The 23,538-nt window shown below is 56.1% G+C and overlaps 1 protein-coding gene across 1 annotated transcript in view; it reads left to right on the top strand.

Moving 5' to 3' along the window:
• The first annotated feature begins 2,827 nt into the window (after nucleotides 1-2,827).
• Nucleotides 2,828-23,538, top strand: part of CLIC2 (CLIC family member 2) — a 168,769-nt gene continuing 148,058 nt past the window's right edge. Inside the window, exon 1 of the mRNA XM_086942245.1 lies at nucleotides 2,828-3,877. Within this exon, the coding sequence (XP_086798371.1) occupies nucleotides 3,821-3,877 (57 nt within the window). The 5' untranslated portion in view covers nucleotides 2,828-3,820. The remainder of the gene's footprint in view (nucleotides 3,878-23,538) is intronic.

Below are 23,538 nucleotides of genomic sequence, written 5' to 3'. Positions count from 1 at the left end.
ATTTCGGTGCCCCAGCATAGCCTCACTATCCAAGGGTCAGAATCCACTTTCGTTTTCCTCCTACCAGGTCGGGTTCGCCCGAGAACACTAACTTTGTCATTACTAGCTACCATAGACTTTGTCCCGCATCACGCGTGAGAGTGCACACTCTGCACCCGAGTCCCCTGGGTCTCCTAGAAGTAATCTGAAGATTCTATAGTCAAGATCTAGCGATTCCAAAGCCTATTAGTACTGTACTTACCTGCTAGTAATTTCGCATTCCACTTTCAGAGTATATGGTTTTCCGTGCCCCTCGGGCATTTGTATATACTGTGCTAACTTAAGTATTTTCGTAAGAGTTTTGTTTTGTGCTTAGTACCCTGTCCTCATTAAGAGTACAGGGCTGTTGTGAATCTTAATAAATAACTTGTTTATTTTCATAACACTTGTGTGGTGTCCTTTCACTTGGTGTTCAAGGGGTATATGTGTGGTAAACAGCTGGCTTAACACGCCCTCTCGAGTCTTTAGCCTTAGACTGCTCGTATCCACGCTACTAGGATAGCTGGTCTATAAGGTTGACTTACAACCAATCATCAATAAGGGTTGCTGGACTGATACATAGTGTTCACTAGAATAGTGAGCACTGCATATCAGGCCACCTTCTCACAGTGGGGGCTTGGGGTGATGTGAGGGGTGCACAGCACGCTATACCAGGGTGGTGGGAGGTGGGGGCTTGTGGTAATGTGAGGGGTGCACAGCACTCTATACCAGGGTGATGGGAGGTGGGGGCTGGGGGCGATGTGAGGGGTGGACAGCACTCTATACCAGGGTGATGTGAGGTGGGGGCTTGGAGTGATGTGAGGGGTGCGCAGCACTCTATACCAGGGTGATGGGAGGTGGGGGCTTGGGGTGATGTGAGGGGTGCACAGCACTCTATACCAGGGTGATGGGAGGTGGGGGCTTGCGGTGATGTGAGGGGTGCGCAGTACTCTATACCAGGGTGATGGGAGGTGGGGGCTTGGGGTGATGTGAGGGGTGCGCAGCACTCTATACCAGGGTGATGGGAGGTGGGGGCTTGCGGTGATGTGAGGGGTGCGCAGTACTCTATACCAGGGTGATGGGAGGTGGGGGCTGGGGGCGATGTGAGGGGTGGACAGCACTCTATACCAGGGTGATGGGAGGTGGGGGCTTGCGGTGATGTGAGGGGTGCACAGCACTCTATACCAGGGTGATGGGAGGTGGGGGCTTGCGGTGATGTGAGGGGTGCGCAGCACTCTATACCAGGGTGATGGGAGGTGGGGGCTGGGGGCGATGTGAGGGGTGGACAGCACTCTATACCAGGGTGATGTGAGGTGGGGGCTTGGAGTGATGTGAGGGGTGCGCAGCACTCTATACCAGGGTGATGGGAGGTGGGGGCTTGGGGTGATGTGAGGGGTGCACAGCACTCTATACCAGGGTGATGGGAGGTGGGGGCTTGCGGTGATGTGAGGGGTGCGCAGCACTCTATACCAGGGTGATGGGAGTTGGGGGCTGGGGGCGATGTGAGGGGTGGACAGCACTCTATACCAGGGTGATGTGAGGTGGGGGCTTGGAGTGATGTGAGGGGTGCGCAGCACTCTATACCAGGGTGATGGGAGGTGGGGGCTTGCGGTGATGTGAGGGGTGCGCAGTACTCTATACCAGGGTGATGGGAGGTGGGGGCTTGGGGTGATGTGAGGGGTGCGCAGCACTCTATACCAGGGTGATGGGAGGTGGGGGCTTGCGGTGATGTGAGGGGTGCGCAGTACTCTATACCAGGGTGGTGGGAGGTGGGGGCTTGGGGTGATGTGAGGGGTGGACAGCACTCTATACCAGGGTGGTGGGAGGTGGGGACTTGGGGTGATGTGAGGGGTGGACAGCACTCTATACCAGGGTGATGGGGGGTGGGGGTTGGGGTGTTGTGAGGGGTGCACAGCACTCTATACCAAGGTGATGGGAGGTGGGGGCTTGGGGTGATGTGAGGGGTGCGCAGCACTCTATACCAGGGTGATGGGAGGTGGGGGCTTGCGGTGATGTGAGGGGTGCGCAGTACTCTATACCAGGGTGGTGGGAGGTGGGGGCTTGGGGTGATGTGACGGGTGGACAGCACTCTATACCAGGGTGGTGGGAGGTGGGGACTTGGGGTGATGTGATAGGTGCACAGCACTCTATACCAGGGGATGGGAGGTGGGGGCTTGGAGTGATGTGGGGGGTGCACAGCACTCTATACCAGGGTGATGGGGTGGGGGCTTGGGGCGATGTGAGGGGTGCACAGCACTCTATACCAGGGTGATAGGAGGTGGGGGCTTGGGGTGATGTGAGGGGTGGACAGCACTCTATACCAGGGTGGTGGGAGGTGGGGGCTTGGGGTGATGTGAGGGGTGCACAGCACTCTATACCAGGGTGGTGGGAGGTGGGGGCTTGGGGTGATGTGAGGGGTGGACAGCACTCTATACCAGGGTGGTGGGAGGTGGGGGCTTGGGGTGATGTGAGGGGTGCACAGCACTCTATACCAGGGTGATGGGGGGTGGGGGCTTGGAGTGATGTGAGGGGTGCACAGCACTCTATACCAGGGTGATGGGGGGTGGGGGCTTGGGGTGATGAGAAGGGTGCAAAGTACTCTATACCAGTGTGATGGGGTGGGGGCTTGGGGTGATGTGAGGGGTGCACGTGTCCCTCTTGACCTGGGAGATGTGCGGGTGCACATACCCTCTTGACCCGAGTGACGTGGACGGGGGAGGGGGGGCACTCCGGGCGGCCCTGGCAGGCGGGGGCACGTGTCCGTGCTGCCCGCTGCACCATGTGCTGCGCACAGATAGGAGCCGGTGCTGACTCACAGGCGGCGTCCCTGCCAGGGCCCCCGCCTACCCCCCATCCCTCCCACACTCCTCGCGCCCCCACAGCATCTCACACCCACCGTTAACTCCTCCCAATCCCAACATTAAAGTCAACACTTCCAGAAACAATTAAAGCGCCTGGAGCTTGGGTCTTGGCAGTGTCTGGGACGAGTGTGGGGCCGGGCGGGGTCAGCACACCAGCCGCCACCAGCGACATCGGGTCCGAGGGTGGGGTGTGCCCTCCCTGACTGGCAGCACCGGGGGCACGGAGCACGGTCGGACTACAGCAGCGCAGCGGGGGTGACACCCTAGCACAGCGCCTTACGGTGCCGCACCGGACTCGGGGCGCTAGCGGAGGCATATCAGAAACTTCTTCCTACGACCCTTCGGGGGCACCAGGAGCCCTGAGGACGCCGGACCCTCAGAAGGAGTTTATTATCCCTCCGGGACCCTCGCCTGACCCCAGAGGAAGCCTGTCCCTCAGTGTTACTGACCCTTGAACCCCACCTGACCCTAAATGAAGCCTGTCCCTCAGTGTTACTGACTCTAGAACCCTCACCTGGCCCCAAGGGAAGCCTGTCCCTCAGTGTTACTGACCTTTGAACCCTCACCTGACCCCAGAGGAAGCCTGTCCCTCAGTGCTGCAGACCCTCGGACCCTCACCTGACCCCAAGGGAAGCCTGTCCCTCAGTGTTACTGACCTTTGAACCCTCACCTGACCCCAGAGGAAGCCTGTCCCTCAGTGCTGCAGACCCTCGGACCCTCACCTGACCCCAGAGGAAGCCTGTTACTTAGTGTTGCTGACCCTTGAACCCTCACCTGACCCCAGAGGAAGCCTGTCCCTCGGTGTTACTGACCCTTGAACCCTCACCTAACCCCAGGGAAAGCCTGTCCCTCAGTGCTGCAGACCCTCGGTCCCCCACCCGACACGAGGAGCTGTGGCCCCTGCACCTTGAGGGTCAGAGTCCCTGAGGGCCCCGGCCAGCATGGCGAGCCTGAGGCCCCGGTCCCTGAGGGACCCTCAGATCGAGCTCTTCGTGAAGGTGAGTGCACAGACTGGCCGGGCAGGCCCCACTGACGTGGGATTATTAGAAATGGGGGCGGGGTTTGAAAATGTCTGGAGCCCCTCCCCTTGTGACACCTTTCTTCCAGGTGGTTTATAAATGATGTAAGATGTTAGTGAGGGCCCCTCACGGAGCGGCTCACGGCACTGACATCAGCATAATGCTTCTTTTGGATAGAGCCTGGGCCCCCTCCCCCTCCCGGGATCATTTGAGGGCTGGGGGGGGGGGGGGGGGGGGGGGGGAGGGGGGACGCCCCCCAGTTCGAAGACCCCTGATCCATCGACCGCACACTAGAGGCTCCTGTCATCACGGGGGACTCAGGCCTGGAGAGGGCCCCCAACTCTAGGACCCTCAGCTCTGGACACTTGGGTTACCCTCATCCCTCCACATGCACACGGGGTGCCCTCAACCCTCCACATGCACACTGGGGGGGGGCACACGGGGTACCCTCATCCCTCCACATGCACACTGGGTGGGCACACAGGGTACCTTCATCCCTCCACGTGCACACGGGGTACCCTCATCCCTCCAAATGCACACTGGGGGGCACACAGGGTACCATCATCCCTCCACATGCACACCCTCATCCCTCTACATGCACACTGGGGGGGCACAAGGGGTACACTCATCCTTCCACGTGCACACTGGGTACCCTCATCCCTCCACATGCACACTGGGGGGGCACACAGGGTACCCTCTGCTTTCCACATGCACACAGGAGGGGCACACGGGGTACCCTCATCCCTCCACATGCACAGTGTGGGGGCACACGGGATAACCTCATCCCTCGACCTGCACACTAGGGGGGCACATGGGGTACCCTCATCCATCACATGCACACTGGGGGGGAACATGGGGTACCCTCATCCCTGCACATGCACACTGCGGGGCACACAGGGTTCCATCATCCCTCCACATGCACACTGGGGGTGCCCACGGAGTTCCCTCATCCCTCCACATGCACACTGGAGGGGCACACAGGGTACCCTCATCCCTCCACATGCCCACTGGGGGGCACACAGGGTACCTTCATCCCTCCACATGCACATTTGGGGGGCACACGGGGTACCTTCATCCCTCCACATGCACACTGGGTACCCTCATCCCTCCACATGCACACTGGAGGGGCACACGGGGTACCCTCATCCCTGCACAGGAATACTGGAGGGGCACACGGGGTACCCTCATCCCTCCACAAGCACACTGGGGGGCCCACGGGGTACCCTCATCCCTCCACATGCACACTGGGGGCACACGGGGTACCCTCATCCCTCCACATGCACACTGGGGGGACACACGGGGTACCTTCATCCCTCCACATGCACACGGGGTACCCTCATCCCGACACATGCACACTGGGGGGGCACACAGGGTACCCTCATCCCTCGACATGCACACTGGGGGGCACACGTGGTACCCTCAGCCCTCCACATACACACAGGAGGGACACACAGGGTACCCTCATCCGTCCACATGCACACTGGTGGGGCACACGGGGTACCTTCATCCCTCCACATGCACACGGGGTACCCTCGTCCCTCGACATGCACACTGGGGGGCATACGGGGTACCCTCATCCCTCGACATGCACACTGCGTGGGCACACGGGGTATCCTCATCCGTCCACATGCACACTGGAGGGGGCACATGGGGTGCCCTCATCCCTCCACATGCACACTGGGGGCTCCTAGCGCTGAAGTCTGTAACTTGGTCAGTGCAGGGGGGGGGGGGGGTAGTTTTAGGCAAATAAAAAAGAACAAATGATGGACGGAATGCTGAACAATGCAAACATTCACCCCAGTCCCCAGTTTGGACCAAGCCATATGCAAGTCAGTCTTGGCCCTGCTCCATATGGGAGCAGTTCAGCCTGAACTGAAACCAGCATCCTGGGACCGGTTCCAGGGCCTCAGACCTCATCAGACAGGATAGCTTGATTCCAGTGGCATGGAGAGCACAGGACCCACGTCTGTGCATACCCTCAGGGTGATAAATGCAAAATGAACACTTGATTGACAGTATGCTGAACAATATCAAACATTCACCCCAATACAAATCCGTCTTGACCCTGCACCCAATGGGAACAGTCCAGCCCGAACTGCCAGGCCAGGTCTTTCCTGGACCGGAAACAAACATCCTAGGACCGGTTTTGGGGCATCAGCCAGGCTAGCTTGGGGAGGTATGAGGTGGAGAGTTAGGTGAGGTAGTGAGTGGGGAGGCAGAGGAAAACTGTAGAGAGAGGACAGGAATATAGGTGAGTTTCAGAGAGAGTTGAAGCAGATGAAAGAGACATAGAGTGAAGTGAGATGGAAACATAGGAGTGAGGCGCAGAGAGAAGTGTGAGTTAGACAGAGTTGGGGTAGAGAGAGGACAAACAGGTAGAGAGTGAGTTACACAGAATTTATGTAGAGAGAGGACAAACAGGTAGAGAGTGAGTTACACAGAGTTTATGTGGAGAGAGAGGACCAACAGGTATAGAGTGAGTTACATGGAGTTGAGGTAGAGAGAGGACAAACAGGTAGAGAGTTAGTTACACAGAGTTGAGGTAGAGAGAGGACAAACAGGTAGAGAGTGAGTTACACAGAGTTGAGGTAGAGAGAGGACAAACAGGTAGAGAGTGAGTTACACAGAGTTGAGGTAGAGAGTGAGTTACACAGAGTTGAGGTAGAGAGAGGACAAACAGGTAGAGAGTGAGGTACACAGAGTTGAGGTAGAGAGAGGACAAAAGGTAGAGAGTGAGTTACACAGAGTTGAGGTAGAGAGTGAGTTACACAGAGTTGAGGTAGGGAGAGGACAAACAGGTAGAGAGTGAGTTACACAGAGTTGAGGTAGAGAGAGGACAAACAGGTAGAGAGTGAGTTACACATAGTTGAGGTAGAGAGAGGACAAACAGGTAGAGAGTGAGTTACACAGAGTTGAGGTAGAGAGTGAGTTACACAGAGTTGAGGTAGAGAGAGGACAAACAGATAGAGAGTCATTTACACAGAGTTGAGGTAGAGAGAGGACAAACAGGTAGAGAGTGAGTTACACAGAGATGAGGTAGAGAGAGGACAAACAGGTAGAGAGTGAGTTACACGGAGTTGAGGTAGAGAGAGGACAAACAGGTAGGGAGTGAGTTACACAGAGTTGAGGTAGAGAGAGGACAAACAGGTACATAGTGAGTTACCTGGAGTTGAGGTAGAGAGAGGACAAATAGGTAGAGAGTGAGTTACACAGAGTTGAGGTAGAGAGAGGACAAACAGGTAGGGAGTGAGTTACACACAGTTGAGGTAGAGAGGGGACAAACAGGCTGAGATGCAGGTGAGGGTGGAGAGAGAGCAGTGTGAGGGGTTGAGAGGTCTTGGAGGAGAGGGTAGGTAGACCTGGATTGGGAGAGGTGAGTTTAGATGGGAGGCTGTGCAAGTCCTTAAAGATAGATGTCACATTTGAGGAGGCCAGGCCTGGCTGTAGGATGATGCTGCTTTCCCAAAGCAGGTGGGCTGGGGGACCACCAGAGCCCATTCTCGGGATTACCTGGGCTTGAGCTGAGATTGTTTCATCTCAGCAGGGTTTGCTGAGTGTAAACTGAGTGTAATAGAACCTGAAGCCACCGGGCACTACTGCTGCTTGTTGCTGTAGTGCTGAGACTACCTCTCACGGATAGAGCCCAGAACCCCCTGCCCCCCAGGGCCTCGCACACACTGCTAGTTGATGTAGACTGCTGTCTCCTAGTTCTTCTCTGCCTGTGTGAGTGCAATGTCACAGAATAGGAGGGGTGTGGGCGCACACTGCCTCACACTCCAGCACTCAGTTTGCCCTGATGCATCATGATTAATGCAGTGCCTGATAACACTTTCTTCGGTGTCAGGCTTTAGTTTTCCACCCTTGTTGGTGCCGCCAGTGCTGTGTATCTCCAGACACGTGTTTCAGAATAATTGTCCTTCTTCAGTAGAGAGCAACACTTTTTTGGGGGTGCTTGAGATGCTGCCCAAAGTCTTCTCAGGTCTCAGTACCACTCGATGGGCGCAGGTGCATCAACCAGAGCTCGTCAGCTCGTTAGCTCAAGGGAGCCTTTTTATACAGGAGGGGGGTGGGCGCACACCGCCTCCCACTCCAGCACTCAGTTTGCCCCGATGCATCATAATAAATTCACATTGTGGGCATTGAATATCCCTCAGCTCTTGGCGTGGACGATGGAGCGGCACATTGTGGGCATTGAACAGCCCTTATCTCTTGGCATGGAGGGTGGACCTTCACATTGTGGACATTGAGCATCCCTCATCTCTTAGCATTGAGGATGGACCTTTACATTGTTGGCATTGAATATCCCTCAGCTCTTCACGTGGACGATGGTCCTTCCCGGTTGCTCCAGCAGTGGACATTGATGGCTCCTGGCTCTATGACAATGGACACTGGAGACTCAGTTTTGAGGCAAACATTGGAATCCTTTAAACTGAGCTCCAGGACGTGCCCTTAAGGCGGTGGTTGCCATGGTCTCTCTTAAGGTGGAAGGGCTTCTTGGTTGTTATGAAAGGGGCCATTGGGAATCCGCGCCCCCCTTAAGGAGGAGATTCCATGTGGGGCTGTTGGGCTCTTTCAAGGCGTTGTCATGGCCTGCGGTTTTATTGCTTCATAACATTTCTTCTTCACCAATCCTTTTATTGCATATTGGCCAGTCAGGTCTCCTGGAGACTGTAACTATATTTTGCTTGTTATGCATTGAATGCGTTGCTATGCACCTAATACCCATGTATCTATCTATGATAATAGGCTTTTTAACATCAAGGACCAGCATCTAACCCTATGCTATTTTCTTTGTATTTATGTAACGATGTCACCTACCCTGTGAAGCGCTCTGATACCCGCAAGGGTCTGGTTAGCGCTGTATAAAACTTTAAAAATAAATAAATATTCTGCAGGTCACTTTGAAGGGGGAAACATCCTTTACAACGCAACTATAACAACGCACTTCCATTACAACGAAACTATTACAACACAGGATCCATTACAACGCATGCCATTAAAACGCATGCCATTACAATGCAGCTGCTATTACAACGCATGCCATTACAACGTAAGTATGGGTAAGTATTTAATTTAATTTAACCCCTACACCATCCAACACTTACCCTATAATGGCGCCCCCCTGGAGTTAGAATAGTAATTTTAACCCTACACTATCCAACACTTACACTACTATTACACTCCCATTAATTAAAAATTTTAAAAAATACTTACCCCTACTTATGTTGTAATGGCATGCGTTGTAATAGCAGCTACGTTGTAATGGCATGCGTTGTAATGGCATGCATTTTAATGGATCCTGCGTTGTAAAAGTTCCGTTGTAATGGTATGCGTTGTGAAAGTATGCGTTGTAACGCCATACATCCCTTTGAAGGAGTCATTGAAAATAATGCGAGCCGTCAAGATGGCCATTGGGAAGTATTGGTCAATTTCAGGGTGGCCCATCACACACTGGTGCAATGCCTGAGAAAGGGTGGGGTGGTGGGGAATGCCCTGAGCTGGTTAAAATCTTTTCTGTCTAGGCGTTGCTTCCAGGTGAGACAGGGAGATCACTACTCTAGTGTCATCGAGCTGAGGCAGGGAGTGCCGCAGGGATCGACCCTGTCCCCGACCTTGTTCAATCTCTACGATGCTCCAGTAGCGGAGATTGCTGATGGGTTTGGGATCAGGGTTGTATCCTATGCGGATGATTCTCAGATGGTGGTCTCTCTAATTCAGGCTCCGGAGATGGCTGCATCCAACTTCACGGCCTGCCTGGAAGAACTGGCTGTATGGATGGCAATAACTTGCCTGCAGATGAATGGCAGCAAGACGGAGGGATTGGTGGTGGGTAGGGCTCCGACAGTGTGGTCCTCGGCATGGTGGCCCCAGAACCTGGGGCTGACACCAACGCCCTGTGTGCAGGCAAAAAATCTGGGAGTTTGGCTAGACTCGAACCTCTCTTTTGACTATCATACCAGACGCGTGGCAGGCGCTAGTTTTGGGGTACTGAAGGTACTGAGGAAAACGCTCAACCTTCTACCCATGGCGGCCAGGAAGACCATGGTCCATGCCTTGGTGACGTCGCGCCTAGATTATGGCAACATTCTTTATCTAGGTGCGACGACCAAGAGTATCCTCCGTCTGCAGGGAGTACATAATGCGGCAGCCCGCTTAATTCTGGCGACCTAGAAGGTCCTCTGCAAGGGCAGCTCGGGCGGCACTACACTGGCTCCCGATAAAAGAGAGAGTCATATTTAAGGCACTTTGTGTCTGTCACCGAATCCTTCAGGGGAGCGCTCCATCTTATCTATCTGAGCTATTGACCCCCTATGTCCCTACACGTCAGCTAAGATCAGGTGGAGTGGATCTGGTGTGTGTACCCGCCATCAAGAGAGCGAGGATGGGGGGGTCGGTCCTACCGCTTATTGGCGGCCAAACAACAGAATGCGCTCACGGTTGGCCTTCGGATGGAGGCCCAGGAGAGTTGCTTTAGAAAAAACGTAAAAACGCACCTCTTCCCTCGTGATATGTAGGGTAGTGGTGGCGGCTGGTACTACATCGGCAACTGTACCGCAGCGCGGGGACACACTTCCTTTAGTGGAACCATTGCGCTTTATAAATGTGCAAATAATGATAATATTGGAAATGACTGGTCTCAGTTAAGGAGGTCACTGGAAATGACTGGTCTCGCATATGGAGGCCGCTGGAAATGACTGGTCTCTCTTAACCGCATCGCTGCTGCGGTGATTTTTGCGCTGAGCGGCTTTTTTCCAAAAGCCGCGTTACATGACGAGCTCAGCTCGTCATCAGCACACGCCACCCGTGGCTGATGACGAGCTGAGCTCGTCATCAGCAGCAAAGGGGTTAAGGGGGCTACTGGAAATGACTGGTCTCGCTTGAGGTCACTGGAAATGACTGGTCTTACTTAAGGAGGTCACTGGAAAGGACTGGTCTCGCTTAAGGAGGACACTGGAAAGGACTGGTCTCGCTTAAGGAGGTCACTGGAAAGGACTGGTCTCACTTGAGGTCACTGGAAATGACTGGTCTCGCTTGAGGTCACTGGAAAGGACTGGTCTCGCTTAAGGAGGTCACTGGAAAGGACTGGTCTCGCTTAAGGAGGTCACTGGAAAGGACTGGTCTCGCTTAAGGAGGTCACTGGAAATGACTGGTCTCACTTGAGGTCACTGGCAATGACTGGTCTCGCTTGAGGAGGTCACTGGAAAGGACTGGTCTCGCTTAAGGGGGTCACTGGAAAGGACTGGTCTCGCTTGAGGAGGTCACTGGAAATGACTGGTCTCGCTTAAGGAGGTCACTGGAAATGACTGGTCTCACTTGAGGTCACTGGAAATGACTGGTCTCGCTTGAGGAGGTCACTGGAAAATACTGGCCTCGCTTGAGGAGGTCACTGGAAATGACTGGTCTTACTTAAGGAGGTCACTGGAAAGGACTGGTCTCGCTTGAGGAGGTCCCTGGAAATGACTGGTCTCACTTGAGGTCACTGGAAATGACTGGTCTCATTTGAAGAGGTCACTGGAAAGGACTGATCTCGCTTAAGGAGGTCACTGGAAATGACTGGTCTCACTTGAGGTCACTGGAAATGACTGGTCTTACTTAAGGAGGTCACTGGAAAGGACTGGTCTCGCTTGAGGAGGTCACTGGAAATGACTGGTCTCACTTGAGGTCACTGGAAATGACTGGTCTCACTTGAAGAGGTCACTGGAAAGGACTGATCTCGCTTAAGGAGGTCACTGGAAATGACTGGTCTCACTTGAGGTCACTGGAAATGACTGGTCTTACTTAAGGAGGTCACTGGAAAGGACTGATCTCGCTTAAGGAGGTCACTGGAAATGACTGGTCTCACTTGAGGTCACTGGAAATGACTGGTCTCGCTTAAGGAGGTCATTGGAAAGGACTGGTCTCGCTTAAGGAGGTCATTGGAAAGGACTGGTCTCGCTTAAGGAGGCCATTGGAAGTTCTTGGCCCCCATGCTGGTGTTTTGGGGAGCGGGAGTGAGAGAGTTTGAGCCCCCCTTAGGTTGGGGGGGGGTCTTTACTCCTGAAGCCACAGTTTTGCTTTGAGGTGAGGGTAGTTTGAGTATGAAAGGCTCCCGTGAGGGTGAGGAAAGCTCCCACGGGCATTAATCGTGGTGTATAGACCTGCGCCCAGGGCATCCTTGGACAGAACCTGTGGTGTACGAGGCTGCCTGGAAAGGGCCCGTCTCAGAATGTTCCAGAGTTTAATCAGAAGAAAAACAGCACCGCAGCCTCCGACGGAAAGTCCTGCAGCATTTCCCGTACAGCAGCTTCACGTGTTTCCTCTGTCCCTGCTCGGCCTCCCTTCCTGTGAGATTCCCCGTGTGCCAGGAGCCCCCCCCCCCCTTACTTCCTGCGCCCCCAAAGCTCAGCTGTGTTGACCGAAGCTCCGAACCCGGAGCCGCTGCCCGACAATCTGGACAGATATGACAGATCCCTGATCCGGGTGCGTCCGGATCCTTTCCCAGAGCTGGAGACCGGCCAGATCCCAGAACCGTGTGTGTCCAGAGCTTTCCCTAGACAGGAGGCCAGATCCCAGGCCAGTACCCAGGCACTACGCAGGCAGCTTCAGAGGCGGCGAGGCAGGAGAGCCAGGCGCCATTCTCTCATCATCAACACTCCAGGACTGGAAGGGCAGAGAGGGGTCCATAACTCAGGAGAGGGAGAGGTCGTGGGCAGGACACGGACGGTTGAAGCAGGCTCGCCAGCCTTGCGGGCCTAGAAAGGGTGCTCCCCGCAGTCTTTGGCCAGCCGGGTGGTAGAGAGGCCCTTTAGTCAGGTCTAGCCGCCTGGTTGCCTGGTTCCCTTGGAGCGAGAAAGGCTCATTCATCTAAGGACCTCCAGCAGGCTCTCTCAGCTGGGCCTGGGGTCCTTGGGCTTCTGTTCAGAGAGCCTGTGGCAGCCTCACTTCCTGCATCACCCATGGCTCACAGTCCAAGCCCAGGCCTAGTCCCCTCCCGGCCTTGTCCTGGCCTAGTCCCGGCCTTGTCCAGGCCTTGTCCCGGCCTTGTCCCGGCCTTCTCCCGGCCTTGTCCGAGCCTTGTCCTGGCCTTGTCCTGGCCTTCTCCCGGCCTTGTCCTGGCCTAGTCCCGGCTTTGTCCCGGCCTTCTCCCGGCCTTGTCCCGGCCTTGTCCAAGCCTTGTCCCGGTCTTGTCCTGGCCTTCTCCCGGCCTTGTCCTGGCCTTGTCCCAACCTTCTCCCGGCCTTGTCCCGGCCTTGTCCTGGGCTTCATCTGGCCTTGTCCTGGCCTTGTCCCGGCCTTGTCCTGGCCTTGTCCTGGTCTTCTCCCGGCCTTGTCCTGGCCTTGTCCTAGCCTTGTCCCGGCCTTGTCCCGGCCTTGTCACGGCCCTCTCCCGGCCTTGTCCCGGCCTTGTCCTGGCCTTGTCCTGGCCTTGTCCCGGCCTTGTCCTGGCCTTGTCCCAGCCTTGTCCTGGCCTTGTCCTGGCCTTGTCCTGGCCTTGTCCCGGCCTTGTCGTGGCCTTGTCCTGGCCTTCTCCCGGCCTTGTCCCGGCCTTGTCCTGGCCTAGTCCCGGCCTTGTCCCGGCCTTGTCTCGGCCATGTCCCGGCCTTGTCCCGGCCTTGCCTCGGTCTTGTCCCGGCCTTGTCCCGGCCTTGTCCCGGCCTTGTCCCGGCCTTGTCCTGGCCTAGTCCCGGCCTTGTCCCGGCCTTGTCTCGGCCTTGTCCTGGCCTTCTCCCGGCCTTGTCCTGGCCTTGTCCCGGTCTTGTCCTGGCCTTCTCCCAGCCTTGTCCTGGCCTTCACCCGGCCTTGTCCTGGCCTTGTCCCGGTCTTGTCCTGGGCTTCTCCCGGCCTTGTCCTGGCCTTGTCCCGGCCTTGTCCTGTCCTAGTCCCGGCCTTGTCCTGGCCTTGTCCCGGTCTTGTCCTGGCCTTCTCCCGGCCTTGTCCTGGCCTTCACCCGGCCTTGTCCTGGCCTTGTCCCGGTCTTGTCCTGGGCTTCTCCCGGCCTTGTCCTGGCCTTGTCCCGGTCTTGTCCTGGCCTTGTCCCGGTCTTGTCCTGGCCTTGTCCCGGTCTTGTCCTGGCCTTGTCCCGGCATTGTCGTGGCCTTGTCCCGGCCTAGTCCTGGCCTTGTCCTGGCCTTGTCCTGGTCTTGTCCTGGCCTTGTCCTGGCCTTGTCGTGGCCTTGTCCCGGCCTTGTCCTGGCCTTGTCCTGGCCTAGTCCTGGCCTTGTCCTGGCCTTGTCCTGGCCTTGTCCTGGCCTAGTCCTGGCCTTGTCCTGGCCTTGTCCTGGTCTTGTCCTGGCCTTGTCCTGGCCTTGTCGTGGCCTTGTCCCGGCCTTGTCCTGGCCTTGTCCTGGCCTAGTCCTGGCCTTGTCCTGGCCTTGTCCCAGCCTTGTCCCGGCCTTGTCCTGGCCTTGTCCTGGCCTAGTCCTGGCCTTGTCCCGGCCTTGTCCTGGCCTAGTCCTGGCCTTGTCCCGGCCATGTCCCGGTCTTGTCCCGTCCTTGTCCCAGCCTTGTCCCGGCCTTTCCTGGCTTTGTCCCGGCCTTGTTCTGGCCTTGTCCCGGCCTTGTCCTGGCCTTGTCCCGACCTTGTCCTGGCCTTGTCCCGGCCTTGTCCTGGCTTTGTCCCGGCCTTGTCCCGGCCTTGTCCCGGCCTTGTCCTGGCCTTGTCCTGGCCTTGTCCCGGCCTTGTCCCGGCCTTGTCCTGGCCTTGTCCTGGCCTTGTCCCGGCCTTGTCCCGGCCTTCTCCCGGCCTTGTCCTGGCCTTCTCCCGGCCTAGTCCTGTCCTTGTCCTGGCCTTGTCCCGGCCTTGTCCCGGCCTTGTCCCGGCCTTGTCCTGGCCTAGTCCCGGCCTTGTCCCGGCCTTGTCCCGGCCTTGTCCCGGCCTTGTCCCGGCCTTGTCCTGGCCTTGTCCTGGCCTTGTCCTGGCCTTGTCCTGGCCTTGTCCAGGCCTAGTCCTGGCTTTCTCCCTGCCTTATGCTGACCATGTCCTGGATTCGTCCTTGCTTTGTCCTAGCTTTGTCCTGGTCTAGCGCAGGCCATGTTCTGGCTTTTTCCTGGACTGGTTCTGGACCTGTCCTGGGTTTGTCCTGGTCAAGTCCAGGCCATGTCCTGGTTTGTTGTGTCCTGGTTCTGGCCCTGGCCTGGTTTTGTCCTGGGCTGGCTCTGGCCTTGAGCAGTCACAGCAGCACACAGAGCCCTGTCCTCCGCAGTGTAGGTTCAAACACATTCCTCCTACTGCGAGGGCGGAGATGGGGCCCCAGGGCCCCCAAGGTCCAGGCTGCCCTTGAATCCTGGGTGAGAATGTCTTCGGTCAGGTGTCTCTGGTTCCCAGGGTATCACAGTTGTGGCGCAAGCGACCAGAACCGAACGACATAAAGGCCCCCACACCTCCCGTCAGGGTCTCAGAGGCACCGGGCGGGGCTCAGCGCTCCAGGGAGGGCTGAGAGCCCTGGGGCCTGTTCCTGGGCAGACTTCCAAGAACGAGGAGGATTTGCCCAAAACCCATGACCAGAGCCTTGTGTCCCTGCAGCCATACATGCCTGGAGCGCCTGCCTGTGTCTGTCTGAGTTACCTGTCGCGAGAGAACAGTCGCGGATACTGACTGACGATGAGGCACAAGCACCAGAGGTGCCCTGGACACCCCTCCATGTCCCTCTGGGAGAGACCCCCACCCTGGACACCCCTCCATGTCCCTCTGGAAGAGACCCCCACCCTGGACACCCCTCCATGTCCCTCTGGGAGAGACCCCCACCCTGGACACCCCTCCATGTCCCTCTGTGAGAGACCCCCACCATGGACACCCCTCCATGTCCCTCTGGAAGAGACCCCCACCCTGGACAACCCTCCATGTCCCTCTGGGAGAGACCCCCACCCTGGACACCCCTCCATGTCCCTCTGGAAGAGACCCCCACCCTGGACACCCCTCCATGTCCCTCTGGGAGAGACCCCCACCCTGGACACCTCTCCATGTCCCTCTGTGAGAGACCCCCACCATGGACACCCCTCCATGTCCCTCTGGAAGAGACCCCCACCCTGGACAACCCTCCATGTCCCTCTGGGAGAGACCCCCACCCTGGACACCCCTCCATGTCCCTCTGGGAGAGACCCCCACCCAGGACACCCCTCCATGTCCCTCTGGGAGAGACCCCACCCTGGACACCCCTCCATGTCCCTCTGGGAGAGACCCCCACCATGGACACCCCTCCATGTCCCTCTGTGAGAGACTCCCACCCTGGACACCCCCTCCATGTCCCTCTGGAAGAGACCCCCACCCTGGACAACCCTCCATGTCCCTCTGGGAGAGACCCCCACTCTGGACACCCCCCCATGTCCCTCTGGGAGAGACCCCCACCCTGGACACCCCCTCCATGTCCCTCTGGAAGAGACCCCCACCCTGGACACCCCCTCCATGTCCCTCTGGGAGAGACCCCCACCATGGACACCCCTCCATGTCCCTCTGTGAGAGACCCCCACCCTGGACACCCCCTCCATGTCCCTCTGGGAGAGACCCCACCCTAGACACCCCTCCATGTCCCTCTCGGAGAGACCCCCACCCTGGACACCCCTCCATGTCCCTCTGTGAGAGACCCCACCCTGGACACCCCTCCATGTCCCTCTGTGAGAGACCCCCACGCTGGACACCCTCCATGTCCCTCTATGAGAGACCCCCACCCTGGACACCCCTCCATGTCCCTCTGTGAGAGACCCCCACCCTGGAAACCCCTCCATGTCCCTCTGTGAGAGACCCCACCCTGGACACCCCTCCATGTCCTTCTGTGAGAGACCCTCACCATGGACACCCCTCCATGTCCCTCTGGGAGAGACCCCCACCCTGGGCACCCCTCCATGTCCCTCTGGGAGAGACCCCCACCCTAGACACCCCTCCATGTCCCTCTGGGAGAGACCCCCACCCTGGACACCCCTTCATGTCCCTCTGGGAGAGACCCCCACCATGGACACCCCTCTATGTGCCTCTGTGAGAGACCCCCACCCTGGACACCCCTCTATGTCCCTCTGGGAGAAACCCCCACCCTTGACACCCCCTCCATGTCCCTCTGTGAGAGACCCCCACCCAGGACATCCCCTCCACGTCCCTCTGGGAGAGACCCCCACCCTGGACACCCCCTCCATGTCCCTCTGTGAGAGACCCCCACCCAGGACACCCCCTCCACGTCCCTCTGGGAGAGACCCCCACCCTGGACACCCCTCCATGTCCTTCTGGGAGAGACCCCCTCCCAGGACACCCCTCCATGTCCCTCTGGGAGAGACCCCCACTCTGGACACCCCCCCCCATGTCCCTCTGGGAGAGACCCCCACCCTGGACACCCCCTCCATGTCCCTCTGTGAGAGACCCCCACCCTGGACACCTCTCCATGTCCCTCTGGGAGAGACCCCCACCCTGGACACCCCCTCCATGTTCCTCTGGGAGAGACCCCCACCCTGGACACCCCTCCATGTCCCTCTGGGAGAGACCCCCACCCTGGACATCCCTCCATGTCCCTCTGTGAGAGACCCCCACCCTGGACACCCCTCCATGTCCCTCTGTGAGAGACCCCCACCCTGGACACCCCTCCATGTCCCTCTGTGAGAGACCCCCACCCTGGACACCCTCCATGTCCCTCTGGGAGAGACCCCCACCCTGGACACCCCTCCATGTCCCTCTGTGAGAGACCCCCACTCTGGACACCCCCCCATGTCCCTCTGGGAGAGACCCCCACCCTGGACACCCCCTCCATGTCCCTCTGTGAGAGACCCCCACCCTGGACACCTCTCCATGTCCCTCTGTGAGAGACCCCCACCTTGGACACCCCCTCCATGTTCCTCTGGGAGAGACCCCCACCCTGGACACCCCTCCATGTCCCTCTGGGAGAGACCCCCACCCTGGACATCCCTCCATGTCCCTCTGTGAGAGACCCCCACCCTGGACACCCCTCCATGTCCCTCTGTGAGAGACCCCCACTCTGGACACCCCTCCATGTCCCTCTGGGAGAGACCCCCACCCTGGACATCCCTCCATGTCCCTCTGTGAGAGACCCCCACCCTGGACATCCCTCCATGTCCCTCTGTGAGAGAACCCCATCATACCTGCTGCGACCCAAGACCGTTCCTGCTGGGGACTCTTGACCCCCTGAGAAGCCCGTCTAGACTCTGTCGCTCTTGGTGACTCCAGTCTCCAGCAGACTGGGGCGGCTCGTCGGTGCGCCCCAAAAAGCATTGTGCCAAGGGCCAGTCACCTCAAGAAGGAAGATCACAGGGTCTCAGGGACCGGGATTCACCAGAGAACACAAACCAGAGCGCATGATAATGTGCGCCGGGATTGGCTGCGTGAAGGTGCAGCCGCGAGCACCAACACAAAGGCATCTGAGTGTGATCAGAAGAGGGATCCAGCAGTAGGATCCATTGAGAGTGATCATAGAAGGGAATATGAGATCAAAGTCGTTGGATCCTGAGAAAAAGAAAAGTGCTGCATAGGCACCAGAATTTAGGGGGCACCATTTATTTCTGGTATTTGTGTAAGAAAAAAGTTGCCATAATCTAGTCTTGAAATGCCAGAAATCTGACCACAAATCTGCGGTCCTCTTAGGAAGGATGATTTAATATTTGTTGATTTTGAGCTCTGTTTGTCAAACATTTTGTATTGCAATGGAAAATGAATGTCCTCATCCAATGAGGCCCAGAGGTTTAGTTTAGTCGGCGATCTCAGATTAACAGTCAGGGAGGATAAAGGAGACCAGCCAGGACTAATGAGGCTGACGACGTGTTGGGGGAAGAGAAGAGTGGGGCACAGCTTGGGGTGGGCTTACCACGAGCAGATTGCAAGTCAGTGATCAATCAATCAATCAATCAATCAATCAGTACATTTATGTAGCGCGCTACTCACCCGCGAGGGTCTCAAGGCGCTGGGGTGCGGGGTCCGCTTCTGCTCGAATAGCCAGGTCTTGAGGTGTTTCCTGAAGGTGAGATGGTCCTGTGTCAGTCGTAGGTGAGCGGGGAGGGAGTTCCATGTCTTAGCAGACAGGTAGGAGAACGATCTTCCTCCGGTGGTGGTTCTGCATATCCATGGGACTGAGGCGAGGGCGAGGCTGGCGGAGCGGAGCTGGCGGGTGGGGGTGTGGAACGAGAGGCGGCTGTTGAGGTATTCGGGGCCCAAGTCGTGGAGCGCTTTCTGTGCGTGGGTGAGCAGCCTGAACGTGATCCTCTTGCTGACGGGGAGCCAGTGCAGGTTTCTCAGGTGGGCGGATATGTGGCTGTGGCGAGGGATGTCGAGTCATGCTGAGGCGTTTTGTATGCCTTGGAGTCGTTTCTGAAGTATGGCAGTGGTTCCTGCGTAAAGCGCGTTTCCATAGTCTAGTCGGCTGGTGACGATGGCCTGAGTGACGGTCTTTCTGGTTTCAGTGGGGATCCACCTGAAGATTTTTCGGAGCATGCGCAGGGTGTTGAAGCAAGAGGATGAGACTGCGTTGACTTGCTTGGTCATCGTGAGGGCGGAGTCCAGGATGAATCCCAGGTTGCGTGTGTGGTTCGTGGTTGTCGGTGCAGTGCCCAGCGCTGTGGGACACCAGGAGTTGTCCCAGGCAGATGGGGATTGTCCGAGGATGAGGACTTCCGTCTTGTCTGAGTTCAGTTTCAGGCGACTGAGCTTCATCCATTCTGCGACGTCTTTCATCCCTTTCTGGAAGTTGGTTTTGGCGGTGGCTGGGTCTTTGGTGAGGGAGAGTATAAGCTGGGTGTCGTTGGCGTAGGAGATGATGTTGATGTTGTGTTTGCGTGCGATGGCGGTGAGGGGGCTCATGTAGATATTAAAGAGGGTTGGGCTGAGCGAGGAGCCTTGGGGTACGCTGCAGATGATCTTGGTGCCTCTGAGCAGAAGGGGAGGGGGCGGACTCTCTGGGTTCTGTCGGAGAGGAACGAGGTGATCCAGTCCAAGGCCTTTCCTTGGATTCCAGTGTTGAAGAGGCGGGTTATTAGGGTGCGGTGGCATACAGTGTCAAAGGCTGCAGAGAGGTCTAGGAGGATGAGAGCGGTTGTTTCTCCGTTGTCCAACAGGGTCTTGATGTCGTCGGTGGCTGCGATGAGGGCGGTCTCAGTGCTGTGGTTGGCTCGAAATCTGGACTGGGCCTGGTAGAGCGAGTTATTTGCCTCGAGGAATGCATACAGCTGTTTATTGATGGTCTTCTCGATGACTTTAGAGGCAGAAGAGAGATGGGGCGGAACTTCTTGAGGTCTTTGGGGTCCACTGTGGGATTCTTCAGAAGGGCGTTGATTGCTGCGTGCTTCCAGCTCTCAGGGAAGGTGGCTGACGTGAAGGAGTTGTTTATGATGTTCCGGAGGTGGGGTTCGATGATGATGTCGGCTTTGTTGAAGATTTGATGTGGGCCTGGGTCAGAGGGGGAGCCAGAGTGGATGGTGTTCATGATGTAGGTGGTGTCTTCAGTGCTGATGGGGTCCAGGCGCTGAGGGTGGTGGTCGGCGTCGTTGGTTCGGTGACTGGAGGCGAAGTCTGGGGTCCGAAGCTGTCGTGTATGTCTGCGATCTTGCGGTGTAAGTACGTGGCGAGGGAGTTGCAGAGATCTTGTGACGGTGTGATGTCGTTGTTGGCGCTGGGGTTGGAGAGCTCTTTGATGATGCTGAAGAGTTCCTTGCTGTTGTGGGTGTTGCTGTCGAGCCACCCTTTGAACGATGACCTTTTGGTGGTGCGGATCAGCTGGTGGTGTTCGCGAGTGGCGTTCTTCAGGGCTGTCATGTTTTCTGTAGTACGTCTGTGGCGCCAGGTTTTTTCGAGGGTCCGGCAGGATTTCTTAGATTTTTTGAGGGCATATGTGAACCATGAGGTTTTCCTGTTGCAAGTCATGCAAGGGGGTTTCTTCAGTGGGGCGAGGTCGTCGGCGCAGTTGGTGATCCACTGTGTGAGGTTGTGGGCTGCGTCGTTGGTGTCAGCGGTGTTGGCTGGCGGGTTCAGGCTCAGCGATGAGAGGAGCTGGTCTGTGGTGATTTTGTTCCAGCTTCTGTGGGAGATTTGTTGCGTAAGGTGGTGGGATGTATTATTTTGGAAGGTGAAGTGGATGCATCTGTGGTCGGTCCAGTGTAGTCCGGTGGAGTGGCTGAAGGAGACGTGGTTGCTAGGGGAGAAGATGGGGTCGAGCGTGTGGCCAGCGAGGTGGGTGGGGGTGTTCACCAGTTGCTTGAGTTATTATATTATTATTATATTTATTTTTGTAGAGCGCACAGCTACCCTAAGGTTTCCCGGCGCCGAGGACGAAAATTAGCAAAATAACAAAGAGGGGAATAGTGAGCTATTGAGAACAGAGTTATTGGTTGAACAACCAAGTTTTTAGGTTCTTACGAAATTGAAGGTAACAGTCGTTCGTGCGAAGCTGAATTGGGAGGGAGTTCCATAGGGAGGGGGCCAGGTAGGAAAAAGAGCGACCACCCTGTCTAACTCGATTGATCCTGGGTACCTGGAACTTGTGTTGGGTCGAGGAGCGTAGGATTCTTGGAGGGACGTATTGCTGGACCAGAGAGCTCAGATAGTCAGGGGCCTTGCCAGCCTTGATTCTATGCATGAAACATAGAGCTTTAAATTTTGCTCGTTGTTCGATACGGAGCCAATGGAGACTCTGGAGACCAGATGAAGTTGGGGATTTTTTTGGTAGCATGCATATCAGCCTCACTGCTTCGTTTTGCACTGTTTGCAGTTTCTTAGTGACTTCTTTACATGCCCCCAGATATAAGATGTTGCCGTAGTCCAGTCTAGATGTAATTAGAGCTTGGACTACGGTTTTTAGTGTATTCTGGGGGAGCATCCACCTGATTTTCTTGAGCCACTTGAGTATGGTGAAACATGTGGTCGCCACTCTGACCGCTTGTTGTTTCATGGACAGGTGTTCATCAAAGATGATGCCCAAGTTGCGAGCGGTTTTGGAGGGGGTGGGTGTAGGTCCCATCTGAGGAGGCCAATGTTGGGGGCCCCATAGGGTAGTGTGTTTCCCAAACAGAAGCAGTTTGGTCTTTCCTCCGTTGAGTTTTAGTTTGTTCTCAAACATCCATTTGGCAATGTTATTAAGGCCCGAATGGAGGGAGGACGGGTTGGAGTGTGCATTCGCCGAAAGTGAATAGACAATCTGGGTGTCGTCAGCGTATGAGTAGATCGTCAACCCAGATTTCTCGGCTAAGGTGGCAAGGGGACTGATATATAAGGTAAATAGTATGGGGCTGAGTGTTGAACCCTGGGGAACCCCAAATAGTGAATTGTGAGGTTTGGAAGAGGATGTGGAGGAGAAGACTTGAAAAGTTCTATCGGCGAGGAAACTTTTTAGCCATGCCAGGGCCGGTCCAGTAATGCCACAGGTTTGCAAGGTGTTAAGGAGGATGGTATGGGAGACCGTGTCAAATGCGGCACTTAGGTCGAGTAAAATGAGTGCCATGGTCTCCCCATCATCAACTTGCCGGCGTATAGTTTCGGAAACCCCAAGTAGGGTAGATTCTGTATAAAAGCCTGCCCTAAAACCCGACTGGGATGTGTGAAGGAGGTGATTGGTTTCTGTGAAGTGAGTGAGTTGGGTGACAATATGTTTCTCCAAGATTTTGGAGAATAGGGGTAGCAGCGAAATTGGACGAAAATTAGAGGGGTCATTTGGATCTGCTGTGGCTTTCTTCAGAAGAGGTGAAACCATGGCATGTTTCCATGCCTTAAGGACTTTGGCCTCTATTAAAGAAGAGTTCAGGAGCTCTAAAATGAGCGTAAGGGAGTGGGTGTCGAGTGAAAGGAGGATTTGGGGGGGAAAGGGGTCAAGGGGAGAGCCAGATTTAATAGTTTTTATGATTTCGTGCAATGAAGACAGGTTGAGAGGATCCCATTTGGCTAGATGTTGAGGGGGGACACCTAAGGAAGGGTGTGTACTAGCCTTTTCACAGTTGGATATGCTTACCGGGGAATTTGGGACTGATGGGGAAGAGGTTGAATCTTTGAACTCTTCATATATTTTGTCAATTTTGTTTATGAAGAATTCAGCCAGAACATTGCACTGTGCAGAGTCCAGGGAGGGGGCTTTTGGTTGGCAAGATGAGCCAGAGAGTTCCTGGACTATTTTGAAAAGTGCTTTGGGCCGATTTTGAGCATTCTCAATGGTTGTTTTTGCAAATTCAGCTCTAGCTGATGCACAGTTGGCATGATATTTCAAAAGGGCTGCTTTATATAATGATTTTTGTGCAGGGTCATAGTGGGCGCGCCATCTGCGCTCTAGATTTTTACAGGCCGTTTTTTCAAGTCTAAGTGCATCTGTATACCAGGGGGCCGGGGGATGAAGTGGGATTTGTTTTTTATTTTTCTGTGGAAGGCATACGTTGATGGCAGAGCTGCGCCAGTTGTGAATGGTTGTAGCTTCCTCTATGTTTGTTATATTAGTAAGGGGCCTGGTGTCGTTAAGATGAGTATTCAGCTTGGTAGTGTCCAGCTTTTTCCAGTTCCTTAATACCCTAGGTCCGGATGGGGCCTAATGAAAGATGGCCGGTTGCGGCAGTGCTATTGTAAATTCCACTAGGTAGTGGTCAGACCAGGGGATAGGTTTCGGTGGTTTACAAACAATGTTTTCTTGATTGAAGAAAATTGGATCAAGAAGGTTGACCGCCTTATGGGTCGGACCCGCGTTGTGGAGGGTGAGGTTTAG

Source organism: Lissotriton vulgaris, chromosome 10, assembly GCF_964263255.1.
Source record: "Lissotriton vulgaris chromosome 10, aLisVul1.2, whole genome shotgun sequence".
NCBI classification, from domain to species: Eukaryota; Metazoa; Chordata; class Amphibia; order Caudata; family Salamandridae; genus Lissotriton; species Lissotriton vulgaris.
Note: the sequence above shows the minus strand (reverse complement) of the source record. Positions and strands in the feature narration are given on the sequence as shown.